At 38.8% G+C, this 16252-nt stretch overlaps 1 protein-coding gene across 1 annotated transcript; it reads left to right on the forward strand.

Annotated features, from left to right (window-relative positions):
* Positions 1–522: 522 nt before the first annotated feature.
* On the forward strand, positions 523–16158 carry RRH (retinal pigment epithelium-derived rhodopsin homolog). The gene is made up of 7 exons (XM_039710618.1): positions 523–5606; positions 8963–9153; positions 10625–10724; positions 11421–11574; positions 11935–12103; positions 14107–14285; positions 15173–16158. The coding sequence occupies exons 1-7, from the start codon at positions 5501–5503 to the stop codon at positions 15300–15302; spliced, it is 1029 nt and encodes a 342-aa protein (XP_039566552.1). The 5' UTR covers positions 523–5500; the 3' UTR covers positions 15303–16158.
* Positions 16159–16252: the final 94 nt, after the last annotated feature.

Here is a 16252-nt window from a genome sequence, read left to right on the forward strand (position 1 = left end):
ATTAATACTATACTTCAGTCATCTAATGGTATCTAATTACACTGATACTAAAATGCTCAGGGTTTTTTATTGGCCCTGCATCTCCCCCTTAGCCTGTTTCTCTTGAGGTTTTGATGTCCTGGTACTGCACCTCTGTGGTGCTCTGGGTTTGTGTCGAGCTGAGATTAAATAGCTGATCATAGGGCTCCTCTGCACACAATGCTTTCAGTTATGTCTTGCTTAGAAAGACATAACAAAGTCTTCATGAGTCTTTGGTCTCTAAATGGATTCATAATGAGGGTTGTTGGAAAGAGAGTGACTGTGTCTTCCTAAGGGTGGAGGAGACCAGGGTGCCTCTCTGCTCTGGAACTTTGGAAATAAAATAGGTGAAAATAGAACTCCCTGGATTTCTTTCAACTGGAGCCAGGAGTCTGTTCACAGACTCTCCTACAAAGTAGTTTTGAAAAGGGGTCTGTAGAATAATGTATGTGCAAGTATTCTGAACATCTTTTTCAGTGTGAAAAATGTTCCTTTCAGAATTGATTCACTGTTAACACTTTTTACTTGATTAATGCAGTAACAGGCAGTTTAATTATGTTACCTTCCTGCTTAACAAAGGCAGCAGGTAATTTTTCAGTACCAGGATTGGACACTTACTGCATGTTTTAACAAATGTGGCCATTACTTTTAATAATGTTGAACAAAACTTGAAAGAGTAGAAAAACAAATAGTAAAGAATTCATTTAAATGTGAATAGATGCTGCAAAGGATAATAAAAATGTTCTTCAGATTAAAAAAACAAACCACAGAATACTGAAGTTCTGCTAGACCTGCTTTTGTGAGAAGAAGCTGAGTCTACTCTTAAACCCAGGAAATGAGGGATTCCAAGTTTTCTACCTGGTATTGCTACAAGCCTAGCTTTAGCCAGGTCAGTTAAATCCAGAACTGAGAATTATTAGGCTTTTGTTGCTGTGCATTGCTAAGCCTAAGTGTCTCCGGGCTTTGACTTAAGGCTTTGCAAAATTGCCTTTTTTCTAAATTTGTTGCAAGTAATTGCATTTTGGGCATTTCACATTGCAGCTGAACAATGCCAACCAATGCACCTGCAGTGTCAGTACTGTCATGTTTGCAGCTGGCTCCTCTGCTGTGCTGGGTTTATTCACTGAGGCTTCAGTAGTGGGCAGCTGGCTCAGATACTCCTTCCTTATTGTTCTGACTTTGAAAGACTGACGTAACACAGTCCTCACTCTTAGACCCAGATCCTTGCTGCTCTTTGCTATTCTTTAGGGACATGCTTTTTGCCAGGGTGTCAGAAGGCTCCTGCTGTGACCTGTGGAGTGCAGGGTGTGGCAGGCGGTGTTTGGCTGCAGTGTGGCCTGGCAGCCCAGGAGCAGGCGCAGGCAGGAGAATGTGCTGGCTCTCTCGGCAGGTGGAGCAGTGAGTCAGCCTCAGGCGCTGCAAGGGCAAAGTAAAAGCTTTGAACTCTGTGCAGAGGGGCTAAACAGCAATATCCATTGCAGCTCTGGAGGAAAGATTGGCCTCTTGGATAGAGGGAAGGGAGTATTATGTGTACAAACAATGCTGTTTGGATTTTGTGCAAATGTCCAGAGAAATCCTAAATCTCCACGGAGGTTGTATGATGTTCTTAGGATGGAAGAACATACGAGGAACCTGTCTGGTTGTGTTTGCCATATGATGGTGCCTTTTTTTCATTCTCCATTCTGGGGAAGGGGGTTATTTGCAAGGCACATTTAAGTTCTGTGTTGTCTTCTCTGTGCTATGCTGTGACCCTGCCCTCCTGATATAAGTAAGGTGCTAACAGTAACAGATTAAAATTCAGTCTCAAAAAAATGATGTCTTGTCTGCAGTGTAATGCTGTAATGAACTAAGAAGTTCTCTAATTTTTTATGACACCTTTCTCTCAGTCTTGAACTTCAAATTCTAGCTGTGAGTCTATCACAGTGCTCCTGCACTTAGTAAGTGAAATGTTCTGGTTTTATTTATGTAATTACAGATATGCTGTGCTGCTGCTGAAGAGGATAGGAGAGGGGCTCACAGGTGCTGTGACAGAAGTAGGTGTGTGGGTAGAAATGGCAAATTTCAAGTAGTTGTAGTGTCTGGGGAAGAAGAGTCAGAGTGCAATGTGAAGTGAGAGGAGTGGGGGTAAGGTGTTCCCTGTATTTATATTCCCCTTTTTAGTAGCCTTTGGAGCACATAGGTGGACTGTCTAAATAGCTTTTCATTTGCCACCTGCGCCAGCAGCACAAGGGGGGTTGGTGTCCTGCAAATTCCTTTGAAGCTCAGATGGTTTTCAGAGCAGCTCAGGACACAGCAGTAGTGGTGTCTCTTACCTGTGTCCTCCTCCACTCCCATGGCAGCGTTTGATCTGGGTATAGGGTCTGACTTTGAGCTGATTTTGAAACTGACACCTGGTGCAGCACCAGATTGATTGCTTACAAGTATTTGGAAGACCTGGACCCTTTTGTCCATGTCACAGCAAACTTTTGGGGTTGTTTTTTTTTCTATTTGGGGTCTAAATCCTTAAACAGAGGGTAATACATGGCAGTGTATTGTAAGGCTTAAGTTGTTACCTAATGAGAATGGCTTTAGTGGCCCTGCATTCCTTGCAGAGTTGTTTCTTTTCCTTGTTGTTTTCTGCAGATGCTGGGATAGGATGGCTCAATGTAGTTCATAGATTTGCTACGTTTAGATTTGCTATTTATAGAAACTTGATGAAGTGCAGAAAATAATTGGGATATTTAATGTAAATCTGCAACACTGGCAGTTGTAGAACAGGAAGAATTTTCTCTGGCACTGACTTGTACATGTCAATGTTTGCCTGAAGAAATGCTGGACTGTTGCACATAGATTGGTGCAAAGTAATTTGCAGTTGTATAAAGCATTGTCTTGGCAAGAAAGAGTATGGTTTATTTAAAAAAAAATTATAGCTATTGTGTGATGTATGGCAAATAAAAATCTTAGTGGGGTCTTTCAGGGCTGTCAGCTGAAGATCTCTGTAGAGTGAAATTTTTCTAACAGTTTAAGTCTAGTAAAAATCTTTGTGAATGAGGAGAAAGAGGCAAGTTATTAATTTGTTTTCCTTGGGAAAACAAATTTTCTTTGTTTTCCATTTGCATCCCTTTGGGAAAGGGTTAAAGGGACGCTTTGCCTTAGAGGGCCCTCCAGCGGTGGAGGGCATAGGAAACATGGGAGGGGTTGGATTTGGGATGTATTTGTAGCAGGGTTACTGGAAATTTGGGTTGGTTTTGGTTTCCAATTTATTTATTTTTAATGCAAAAGTTAAGTTTCTCTACTCACATCGTTCATGCATTGATATATTTTACACGTAACTGAAAGTCGCTTGCTAAAACTCACATTGCATTGTGCCACATATATATAGAGATACGTGCAAATGGAAGAATGGATTTTAATAGAAGTTACATTTTGCTACTGATCTGGGACAGGCGGAAAGGAAAAGCATCACTTTATAAGGTGCCCCTCTGACACCTGTAATGCTATGTTATTGAAGGATAAAAACAGCCTGAGGTTTTGGATTTTATCTTCTTATACCAGTATTAATAAGCAATGTGGTAAGACATATTTTATCTGGCTTAGAAGCTGTGGATTATTTTTATACTTCAATATTTCCTGTTTTATCTTTTTGACTTTATTTTATGAACTAGAGTGTTGCAGAAAAAGAATACTTTTGATGATGTCTGCCTTTAGTTTTGGCTTTTCTCTGTCAATTTTACTTGCTGTAAAATTAGTCAAGTTTGAGAAGAGACAGAAACAATTGGTACATAGGAGGGACTGCATGTGTTAGAAAGTTGTATTTAAATCAAGTATAAAATTTATTTTGTTAATTGCTACTGTACATTTGGAATCCTATCTGAGGAAAAATAGTAATGGTTTGCTTTTTTGAGGTATTCAACATAGCAAACTCTGACTTCTGTGGAAGCTGCAAGATCTGAGATGCTTTTGAAAATCTTGCCAAAGTGTCAGAGGAGGAAAGCAAAGATATCAAATTATTGCCATGCCAAGTCTTTCAGGGCAGGACAGTGTTGCACGAGGAAAGAGGCTTCATTGCCAAACAGATCATCTTTCCTTTCAGAGCCCTCCCACCCTGTTTCTGCCTAATCCTCTTCTGACAGGAAAAATACTGTAATATACAAATACCCAGAGAGCTGTGAGTGCAGATGTGGGGCATTAAAGGAAACATTTGCTCACAGGACTGTGATGTGAGATCATGTGTAGTAATGATGATTAAATGCTGTGACTGCACAAGTTTATATAAAAATTTTCTTACCTTTATGTTCAAAAGAAATATGCAGGATGTTTGTTTTGCAGAACTAAGGAGTGGGAGGGAACGCTCTGTGAGTATTTCACAGGTGAGAGAAGAAAGAGCTCTTCAGGTGTACTTTCTGTAGGGGGACTATTCCTGTGTCACTGCACCCTCACTGCTGCTCAGAAGGCACTGCCCTCGCCTGGGACCTGCTTGACCTGCCTGTGAACCACATACAGCTGAAGAACCACTGGTGCTCATCTTTGTCACTTGTCACTTTTACACACACTATGAATACTGACTGAAGGCAAAAACTGTATGAAGCAGAGCTGAGGGGGAACAGCTGCTTTCTGATACTCTAAGTCCTTTGGGCAAGGACTTATTGCAGCTCTTATTTATGCAGGGTTTTTTAAAGAGTCTTTGCTTTGGTGTGTTGGTACCTCATAGTTGAAGGGAATGAGCTTTTGCTGCTCAGATCTTTGAAAAGTGCCCACTAAGATGCTTTGAAAAATTTGCCCAAAGTAAGCTTAATGTGTTTAAGGGAGGGAGGCATATTCAACAATCATTTTCTATAGACCAGGCTGTTTTAGAAATGTAGCAGCTGAGTTTTCTGAAAGTCATGCTTCACTTAGGAAAATACTGGAATCTGTTTTTCTCGTGTCTTTGTCAGAGAGTTTAAATCAAACAAAGAATCTTGGAGAAGTAAGTCTTTAAAGATATGAAGGGATGGGCTTTAGTGTATATTTATCCTGTTTTTAAGGAAACTGACATTTGTCTCTTCGTGTTGTACTGCAGGTTTTTGTGCTTTGCCTGATGATGGGAAACAGTTCCAAGTCAGGCTGATGATTGATTGAACTGAGTCAACTTTTGTTGAGGTTTCCAAAGCATTGCACAAGAGGTTTGAGGGGAAAAAGTTTGGGGGCATGTGACAGTTAATCTCATTAGCAGTAAGAATGAAGTTTAAGCACACTGTTCAAAATTTGCTCAGTTCTGTGCTGCTCTTTGTTTTAATTAACAATCTCCTGCATAGATTGTGAGTGTAAACTTCTTTTCACTTTAGTCCAATTAAATCATGCTTGGAAGCTGTCAGTGGTGGGGGGAGCTCCTACCTACTCCCCCCTTGTTTTAGTTGTTCAGTGAGTCTGTTGGATAATGAAAGAATTTGCCTGACAGGGTTTTGTAGTGTTTGGTCTTCTTGATGAATTATTTCAGAGGATAGCAGACAGTCTTTTGTCGAAAATGCATTGGAATGACTCATCCAATTCCTCAGAAAGTGACAATGAAGCTCATTCAGCCTTCACACAGACTGAGCACAACATAGTTGCAGCTTACTTAATAACAGCAGGTATGGGCATTGGCAAATTGTTGCATAACTTTTTAAAATAGAGCTTGTAGATCTGAATGCTCATTTTGTACAGTAATAGTGATGGTATTTCATTTTGTATTGGACAGCTGTCTGATGGTTTTTCTCCATGTTTACTGACAAGTTAGCAATCAGCTGCCTGACTGAAATATGCAGAAACATCTGAAGTGTGCGGAATCTAAGTTTTCTGCTCTATATTTGAAGGCAGCATTGTGTCTCAAAAAAATACATTTTGTTGATATGTAATTATAGAAGAGAGTGAGAATTAGTTTCTGCCAGCTTGCAAAATAGATAAAAATAGGACATAGCTGTCACATCTTGCATTTTTCTGTGATGTGCTCGAAGCTATCTTGAGATTTCTCCTGAGCCACACGTTTGTAGTAGTATCTGTGTAGTCTGAGCATGTGAGTGGGTGTCTGTTAGGGGGATGTAAGGGGAAGGGTTGGAATGTGACTTGGAGGGAGGGAGCTGGTCATTAATCAGAGAAGAGCAGATTCCAGTTGCAGCTGTATTTTTCACCAGTGACACGTGTTAGAAAAGCACGCTGTGAGGCTTCACATTGTGTTTGTTCCCTGTGACTGCAGTGGTCTTTGGCTAAACTTGAATGATTATAAAATTATTCTTATTCTCCCCTTAAAAACTTACTCATTGTATAACCACAACTTCTTCAGTAGTGCTTTTCTGAAGCATTGAGTGCTATGATAATGAAATATCCACCTAACCAGAATGGAATGTTTAAAAACAGGCCTTCTATACCTTTATTATGGAAATCAAATCAGTTTAGTCTTTATTCATTGACTGTACCACAAAATTTTCTATGCTGTAGTTAGATTTAAAAATACTTTACAATATTAATGTATTTACATTTATAGGAAATAGTATTGATGATGGTTGCAGTTTATTTAGCATATATGTCTGAAGTGGTGAGTATCAAATTGCTGTGCTGGAAAAGTGGGTATTTTTGGATGCAAAGACAATAATTTATTTAAGATCTTTGGAGAAATTAATAGAACAGCTACACAGAGCAGTAGGTTTCTTAAGAAGCTGTAGAGATAAATGATTGCTGAGTATTGGAAGCCTAGATATACCTCTTATATTTTTATTAAAATTGATTATGTAGTATGTCACAAGGTGATATTTTCAGATAACTTTGACCAGCTGGTGTTTGGGATCAAAGCTATCATTGGTGATCACAGGGTATCAATAGAATTTGCCAGAATCAAGCCAGCTCTTCTTTCTTAATCTTGCATGGAAATTAAATGTCATGGGGGAAAAAAAAGTTGGATTACTTTGCAGTTTTAGTTTGGTTTTTTTTTTTAATTTTTATACTTCTAATTATGATTGGGGGAGTCTAATAAATCTTTACTTTCTTAATGAGAAATTTCTTTGACAATGAAGTCCATAAAATATTTGAAAGTATGATTGATTGCTTTGCACCAGCCTTACCACAGCAAATTTCACATCTGGAAGATTTAAGCCTTGTTAATAAGCAGAAGTGTAAAAATAAGAATGAAGTCTGGGTACAGTGTTCATCATTATGCTGCTCTTTAAAAAATTTAAGTGTTTCTCTCTTGTTTTCTGGGAATGAAGTAATTGTTAAGCTTTGCACTGGTCAGTGTATTCATTTTTGTAATGACCAGAGGGATGCTCAGGCTGCAGCAAGCTCTGGTGCCTCATGGATGTCTTTCTGTTTATAGTGGTGAATTCTCTTGTATAATTTTAAAATGCTAACTGGAAAGGTAAATTCCATATTACACATGTACCTTATTTTTTTTACTACCCAACATTGCCATGTCCCACCCTAAACTATGTTCCCAAGCGCCATATCTACATATTCCAAGGGATGGCAACTCAACCACTTTCATGGGCAGCCTGTTCCAGTGCTTGATAACCCTTTCAGTGAAGAAATTTTTCCTAATATCTAAAAGTACTCTTCCCTGGTGCAACTTGAGGCCATTTCCTCTCACCCTATCACTTGTTCCTTGGGAAAAGAGACTGACTTCCACCTGGCTTCACCCTCCTTTCAGGTGGTTATGGAGAATGATAAGGTCACCTTGATCCTCCTTTTCACCTGGCTGAACAACCCCAGCTCCCACAGCTGCTCCTCATAAGATTTGTGCTCCAGCACTTTGATCAGCTTCAATGCTCTTTTAATGGGCACTTCTTAGCTGCTGCCTGGAGAAACTTCATTCATCTGCTTGACCTGTTCCTGAGAAACAGAGAAGAGATAATTTCTTGTATCTACATGCTTTTTCTCACTTTGTTCAAAATGGAATCCATCTTCGCTCTTATATTTTGTTCCTCAAAACATTCTCTTGTTTTGCTCTATTATTAATTTATTTTACTGATACTAGCATTTTTAATGAATAGAGGTTCCACTTTTTCTTCCCTGTTTTTCATTGCCTCCCCTTTCACCCCTTACTTTTAAGTCTGGACTCTGAATTATTAAATTTAAGTGTGTCTAGAAGGATCTTTTATTCACCCTGAGGATACAAGTTTATAGTACTGTTGTATGTCTGATTGCATTACTGGTAGCTGTAATATCTGTTAAAACATGCCTCATAAGAAGTCTGCATTATTAAACTTGTACTTCTCCTTTGCTCTCTCTCTCCCAAGAGGTGACATGCTATCTGTCAACAGGAGAGCTGACAGAACTGGCACTGCATGTGGCTTTTTTCTGTGGTGCTCATTTCAAATCAGATCCTCAGCTCCTTGTTTATTTAAATTTTAGGAGCACATAGGATCAGTGTCATTCCTGAAACATGTGAGTATATGAATATGATAGATGACAGCATCTGTGGGGCTAAAAGATATTAGACCTCCAACAGGAGACCTGCACCTTGGTGCAGACATCCTTGGTGGTGTTAATAGAGAGATAGCTGAGGGGTAATTATGATTTTTGCCTCATTTGATTTTAAAATTGCTGAATCTCAGGGCTTGGCAGTGACCTTCTTATAGGTCAGGTACATAAGTTTATTCCTAACCCTTTTTTTTTTTACCAGTCACCAGCCTGCATGGTGACTTTATCATGGAGGTCAGCACTGTACTTGGTAGCCAGAGTGTTTGAAGTGTAATCCTAGATGCATTTGAATTTCTGCTCTGTTTGTTGTCATTACATCAAAAGTCTTATTGGTGCTTACTGAATCCATGTGCAGGTTGCCTAATTGGAAAAGTTTTTTTCTCCTTTTCAGGTGTCTATCCTCTCTGCAAACTTGTACTTGACTGAAAATAAATCTTTTTTGGGACTTACATATTAGAATAGCTTGCATTTTCTTCTGCATGTGTATTACTGGCTGGTGTGTAGCTCTTGTAAAGTTTTCCCATTTCTGTTTTTGCAGGAGTGATAAGCATTTTCAGTAACATTGTTGTGTTAGGCATCTTTGTTAAGTACAAAGAGCTTCGGACAGCGACCAATGCAATTATCATCAACCTGGCTTTTACTGATATTGGTGTTAGTGGCATTGGTTACCCCATGTCTGCTGCCTCAGACCTGCATGGAAGCTGGAAATTTGGATATACTGGATGCCAGGTATTGCAATTCAGTTAGAGAGAAACTTTCAGCACTTAAAAGCATAGTGAGAAATAAGTAATGGCTCTATCTCATGTTATTTTAAGAGATAAGGTGGAGATGCAGAATGTGACTCTGGACCTGAAGCTGATGTTCTGTGATGTCAGCAATTTCTGGAGAAGTTTTTTTTTGTAAATTTCACTTTAAGCTTATATTCACAATCTGAAAACATTTAAGTGTAACCTTATATCTATCAACTAGACATTTTAAAATAGCTTTAAGAAGGCTTGCAAAATCAAGTCCTGAAATGAAGATGGTTATAGTAGCATAGGCACATTTGATGATTTTGCTAATAGCTAAATAACTTTGATTGTGTCTACTGTTTTGATGGTGAATTCTGCTTGGCAAATGCATGTCCTTTTTGGATGGGACTGATAGGATATTCAAAATGAAGGCTTCTAAGGTTTTGGTCTCCATTAAAGATTTAGCCTACTTTTAAGAGCTGCCTATTTTTAAGAACAGACTGACTGAAAAACATATACTTCCACTGTTAGGCTTAAGCGCCCACGAATATGAGTAGTAACACGAAGGCATATACTGTCATAAGGCAAACATTTTGGACATTTATATGACATGCTTATCACAATCTGACATCACTTGCCTCAGTAGACAGTACCTTCACAGTCAAAATTCAGTCATTGTTTGGCAGGAAGCCTCACTTTTAACATCTTTGGATCTGGATTGGCTTGTGGTGTGTTCAGGTTGATGGGAGATCTCAGTGATTTGAGAGTTAAGGCACTTGAAGCACAGCTCATGTTGACCTAAATCAAATGAATCCTGTGATCTGAGGTGGCTGAATGCCATGTGGTAATCTTATAACTGCTGGTGCTGTGTGCTCTGGCTCAGGGCTCTGTATTACTGGGGTGCCAGTGGTAACACAGCCCTCCCAGTCATCCTTCTGGTCAGGCTTCCTGTGGGATGATGGGCAGATGAATTTGGAGCATGCTGGGATTGCAACATGTGTTGTTCTGTGCAAAAGATCTGACACACTTGAAAATGAGGGGTAAATCAGTGGGTCACATCACTTTCATCACAACAGATGAAAGAGTGATAATTCAGAACATCATGTTTGCTAAAGCTGTAGCTATTTCTGATGGACCAAATGCACCTCAGGTTTCCTCAATATATATTGATAACGTGTAATAAACTCCTCCAAACTCTGAATCTCAAAATTTACTTATTGAAAGACAGTTTCTTTGATTTTGAGACTGATGTCGTTAGGATTTCTAATGGGCACATAAGCAGGTGCTTTTGATATGTTTATTTTCTAATGAGCCACCTTCAAATTGCCTGCATTGAATTAAGACCTTTAAGACCTTGCTTATGGAAGTGAACTCTGGCTGAATTGCATTGATTCAGTACACAGATTTGTGCTTGCATCTTTGAAAGATTTCTCAGAAGTTATTTTCTTGCTTGTTTGTTTTAATTTCAGATCTATGCTGCCTTAAATATCTTTTTTGGGATGGCGAGTATTGGTTTGCTGACTGTTGTTGCTGTTGATCGGTACCTGACCATCTGCAGGCCTGATATAGGTACTGACATGGGGTCAAAACTCAGTCACTGTTGGAGGAAAAAATGCTGATTTGATTCTATTGTTTTCTCATTAATGACTCCATAGTTACAGCCTTGGGCAGAACTTGAACTTACAGTACCTGGTTAAGTAAGTTACCTTCTTGACATACTGCTCTTTAAAGTGAAAAATTCGTCATTAGTCTGTTACTCTGTTTATAAATTGTGTTTTTATGGCCATTTTCAGTCTTTAGAGGGCACATCAATACAGAAAAGCACACAAAAAGCCTCTGGCTGTGTGAGGTTTTGACCTCTATCAAGCAGGTGTGTGCCTCTGTTGTGTTAACACCCCCTGGGTGTTTTTCTCTCCTCTGTTACAGCTGTGTTGTAACAGTTAATTCCTCCCCTGCAATCTTCCAAGGATGTACTTGAATGCAGTGTTGCATAATAAGCTTTTGGTGTGGGGTTGGGATTGGGTATTGCCTGTATGCCGAATTGGAATGGGTGATGGTGTTCAAGTGGTCTAAAAGCTGCAAGGACTGGGAAGTCAGCCAGCAGAATGAAACAGGTACGCTACAGTGTTTGGGACTGCGAGTCTCAGAAAGGGTCTTTATTATTAACTCTTCATGTGCTTGCTGGAAGCCACTTGTCACTCTGGTTTGACACTGGAAAGAAGCAGCAGATGAGAGCTGTTTGTGACTGTCTGTGCCTGGCTGCAGGAAGAAGAATGACCACCCGTAGCTATGCCACTCTCATCCTTGCTGCCTGGATAAATGCAGTCTTCTGGTCTTCCATGCCTACCGCAGGCTGGGCCAGCTACGCCCCGGATCCCACCGGAGCAACGTGCACAGTAAATTGGAGGAAAAATGATGCGTAAGATTCCCCTTCATGCTATCCTTTAACTTTGCTGGCTCACTGAAGTCTAAGATTGTTTAATTCACCGCTGTAAGAGCATAGCTTCTTTCTGAAGTATGGAGCAAAATTTTTAACAATAATTTAAAACGATAGAAATAACTTAGAGCAAGTCTAGCAAAAAACCCTGTAGGAATTGTGATATGCTTCAAAACTTCAATACTTGTACTTTCCAATAAAAAAAATAGCTAAAAATGTTTTCCTTATTATTTTAGAGCTTGTTGAAAAATGTCATAATCAAATCAAAATACCAAATTCTTTGGTAACTTTTCCTGGATGGCTATTTGTAAGTTACTCTGTTTTGTTTTTCTGTCTTATCAGGTCCTTTATTTCCTACACAATGAGTGTAATTGCTGTTAATTTTGTTGTGCCCTTAACAGTCATGTTTTACTGTTATTACAATGTTTCCCGGACAATGAAACAATATGCCAGCAGTAACTGCCTGGAGAGCATTAACATAGATTGGTCTGACCAAGTAGATGTGACAAAGGTAAATGAGTGCATATTTTTCTTAAAGCATGTTCTTTGTGTTAAAGCCCTGTTTGCAAAGGAATGGTGCAGGCTTATAAGCATTTAGGTTTTCTACATTGCCCCTTTTTTTAAATACTAAATATTAGCTGATACTGAACCTTAGTGAAAACTCTTAGCTTGACTCATCACGCCGGATTCCTTTTCTTTTGGTCTAATACCCTCTCCAGATGAAGAGCTACTTTGAAGGCTGGGAACATTGTGAATTTTCCTTGCCTCTCTCCTCTGTCATTACCTAGAAGATGCCCGAGGAGAACTTTTACTGTGTGTCTGCAGAGTCCTTAGGCTTCCTGCTTGGTTCACAGATGTGTCTGGTCTGAAATGGATTGGTCAACTCTCACTTGAACTCGTGGCCTACGAAAGAGAGTACATTTCCAGCTCCCAAGCTGTGTAATTCCAATCCCTTGTTCTTTTCAGTCTGTTGAGCTTATCTCTTTTGTAAGCAGTAGCAAATGTGAGTTATGGCATGCAATGATATATCCTGCCTGGAAGGTTGACATTCTTTTAATGTATAAAAGTCCTTGAGAAATCTTGAAGTTCACCAGCTCCTTTGATTTTGTGTAAAGATGTGATTTATGGTTGGGCGTGGTGAAAAAGTGAGAGAGAATTGGACAGAAGAGTGTGTACCTATGTTTTTGAATTACTTATCAGTGCAAACAGCATTCCTTGGAAAAACTTCTCATTGCTAAGTTCTGAAGAATAGTATTTTTACCAAAAAAGAGTAATTTGAGTGTTTTACTTTTGTGAAGAACTTTAAGAATACTTGAAACTGAGGATTCAGTTAAAAATTTAGACTCATGTTTGTGAAATGCATTTTTCCTATTTTGCAGTTGGAGACACTAAGTTATAATAAAAAAAAAGAGAAAAAAATGCTTTGGAGTCAAGCAATATCCATCTTTAGAACTGGACTACTATCTGCTTTTTGAAAATTAGCATCCTCTAAGCTTTCTATGCACCAAACTTCTAAATGAAAGGGTTCTTTCTTACATTTTGGTATTGTGTTTGTTGTTGTGTTTGCATTTAAATAGGGATTTTCTGTGAGAGTCGCTGCTTGTGTATTGATTGTGCTCTACAGCAGCTCATACAAAGTAGCTGTTTATTTCTTGTTTCTCATTTTGTTCATCTCTGAAAGACTAACTGGGTGTGTAGGTGAGCAGCACTAGGGAATCCTGTGTGTATGCAGCCCTGCAGTTTTAGTTGGTTTTCTAGTAGTTTGTTTTGTCCTCTTGATTCATATGAGATTTCCACTGCCAATTCATGTACCTGACAAAATCCAGAAAAGTCTGTCTCAGTTGATGACCTCTCCTACCCTCTACTACCCCCAGTTTGTCACTGTCCAGGTGACAAGGACATGCTGTGGCATGGCATGTCCTGGGGCTTGAGCCCCAAGCTGCCCAGGTTCTTTCTGCAGTCAGGTGAAGTAGACATGACAGCTCAGATATCTCCTCTGTATCATTCTGAACATGTCTATAATGCTTCATTGAACCAAGCAGAGACTTCTGGGTTCCTTTTTTTTTTTTTATTTAATGGTACCATAATTAAGCCTTATGAAAAACTTTTATTAACATCCAAATTAAATATTTGGCTTACATTTTTGTCTCTGTTTGTATTTATTGTTTGCAATAGCATCCCAGAGTGACTTGTTATGGGGGTCATAATTAATGTGTGAAGTCCTCTCTGGTAATTTAAACTCCTGATGGGCACATTTAACCTAATGAGTAGTGCTAGTTTTTAAGGAATATTGTTTGTAATGAAATGACACCATGCCAAACACATGGCAGTGAGGTGTGCTATTAAATCTCCAAAGCGAGACTTCAGTGTAAACTGTCAGAATGTGTCAGATGTACTTGGTTACATATTATTTAATTCAGGATAGCTCTGTTTTCACCTAGGTGTATGTGCTTTTGTTATGAGGTTTTGCTGTGAGGTAATACTGGCTATGTATCTGTTCCTCTCCTTTTACAGATGTCTGTTGTGATGATTATAATGTTCTTGGTGGCATGGTCTCCATATTCTATTGTGTGTTTGTGGTCTTCCTTTGGAGACCCAAAGAAAATTTCTCCTGCCATGGCCATCATAGCTCCTCTCTTCGCAAAATCTTCCACATTCTATAATCCCTGCATTTATGTCATTGCAAACAAAAAGTAAGTGTTCTGAAATTTGTCTATTTCATGATTTTAGCATATCACCTGAATATAGAAGGATCACCTGTAAAAAATGGCAAGCTGATTAGTGAAGAGCAAAGGGTATGCCACTGTTAATTTACTGAAGATGACTTTTGGACAGGAACACCTAAAGTAAATTGTTATGATCATCATCACAACATCCTGGATTGATACATATTTTTGAGAACATACTAACATAGCTTTTGAAAGTCTCATTTGTGTTTTCTCAAGGGGATTCAGTACAGAATTTAGGTTGCATCAGTAGTAGGCTGATTTTAATGACTGCGGCCAAAGTGTGTGCATCTTAGTGATATTTAACTGGTGTAGATTTTTGTGTTTGATTTGGGATGTATCATATTCTAAAGGATTAGGATGGATTGACCCTTTTCATTAAAGTAAATAGGTTAAGCCTATTCTGATTTGAGCAAGCATAACAAATCTGGCTCTACTCAAGCCAGGGCCTCTGACTGAGGACTGTGTTTTGCAAAGAGGCATTCTTCTCGTCTCTGCTACCAACCTTCAAGCACAGCCTGTGATCTCTGCCTAGGTGAACATATCTGCTGAGTCAATGGAAAAACATCTGTGTTTTTTTCCCATTCTGTAAGTTCATCTTTGTTATGGCTGTAAGCTCTCCTGGGATAAACAAATGCTGCTCCGATCCCTATTTAATAAATGAAATTAGATTTACACTCCTGGACCTGGAAGTGAAAAAGACCCAGGTGCTTTTGAATTCAAAATACATGTTTTTTTATTAAGTACATTCTACTAAAATTGAAAACTATTGTAATAGTTCTGACAAAATTTTTCCCTTCTCTTTGGTTCTCCAGCTAATGATCTTTCTGTTTTGCCTTTCTTGCCCTTCGCAGGTTTCGGAGGGCGATCCTGGCAATGGTGCGATGTCAGACAAGGCAAGAGATAACCATAAACAATGCTTTGCCCATGAGTGTGTCTCAAAGTGCACTGACATCGCAGAACTCCAGCCATTTGCCTGCATAAATCACGTGGAAAAGAGTGAAATCTGGGTTCAATTTAATCTTTTGGACAATTTCTTTTTGAATAATAATCTTTCCCAGCTAGCTGGGTTGTGTTAGTCACAGTAATCTTTTTAGAGAAGCTAAGGAGACAAGATCTGCCAAGACTTTAGTTTGAGAGTGAGGTTTATTGCTCCAATATGTCTGTCCCAAACAAAAAAGGGTAGCAAAGTGGCCACTGTGACTCTTACAGAGCTAGTCAAGGTGACAGAGGGGCCAGGAAAGACAGAAGTGCAAAGTTCTTAGGTTCAATAACCCCAGATTTTTCTTACGTATTAATTCCTTTCATGAAGTACTTTCCACCAGCTTCCCTTGAAAGTTTTCAGACTTCAATTATTCTGGATACTCCCTATGGCTGTATATGTCCATCTAAAGTCCATGTTGATATGCTTTGCAAAGTTCTGTTTCTGTGAATATGTTAGGGTGTCAAAATATCTACACTCACCCCATAGAATCTTTTATTAGGTTTTAGGGTTTTGAAGGAATTTCAGCATATTTAAAGTATTTTTAAAAATTTGACTGGTAGCACCAAATTAATTTGTAGTAAAGACAGCTTTTGTTTTGTAAGTAGCATGTTTCTAGTGCTTGTGACTGTACAGAAAATCCTAAAAATGTGACAAAATGTACCCTAAAGCTTCTCACTTGGGAGGTGCATAAAACGGAGTAAATATTTATGGTAATTTCTCATCACTTCTAAGTCAATCTTATGTTTATGTAGGTCTAATGTTTAATTTTCAAGAAATAACTTTGTCAGTATGAGCAATGGATTTATTCAGGTTGAAAAAGATGACTGTATAGTTTTAACTTCAACTATTATGTGTGTGTGCATATGCAGTTTGGCTTTGCAGTGTAAAACCTAAACCATATATGTATTTTTGGCAGGACCCTGTTTTTACAGGATTTTTTGAAAGCTCT

The sequence above is a fragment of the Passer montanus genome, unplaced genomic scaffold (assembly GCF_014805655.1).
Source record: "Passer montanus isolate IOZ18808 unplaced genomic scaffold, ASM1480565v1 scaffold23, whole genome shotgun sequence".
Taxonomy (NCBI): domain Eukaryota; kingdom Metazoa; phylum Chordata; class Aves; order Passeriformes; family Passeridae; genus Passer; species Passer montanus.

Bases quoted from the DNA above. Each gene is read 5' to 3' on its own strand.
- RRH (XM_039710618.1), top strand. From the start codon at position 5,501: ATGCATTGGAATGACTCATCCAATTCCTCAGAAAGTGACAATGAAGCT. The intron at 10,725-11,420 runs GTACTGACATGG...GCCTGGCTGCAG, and splicing joins CATCTGCAGGCCTGATATAG to GAAGAAGAATGACCACCCGT. The intron at 11,575-11,934 runs GTAAGATTCCCC...CTGTCTTATCAG, and splicing joins AATTGGAGGAAAAATGATGC to GTCCTTTATTTCCTACACAA.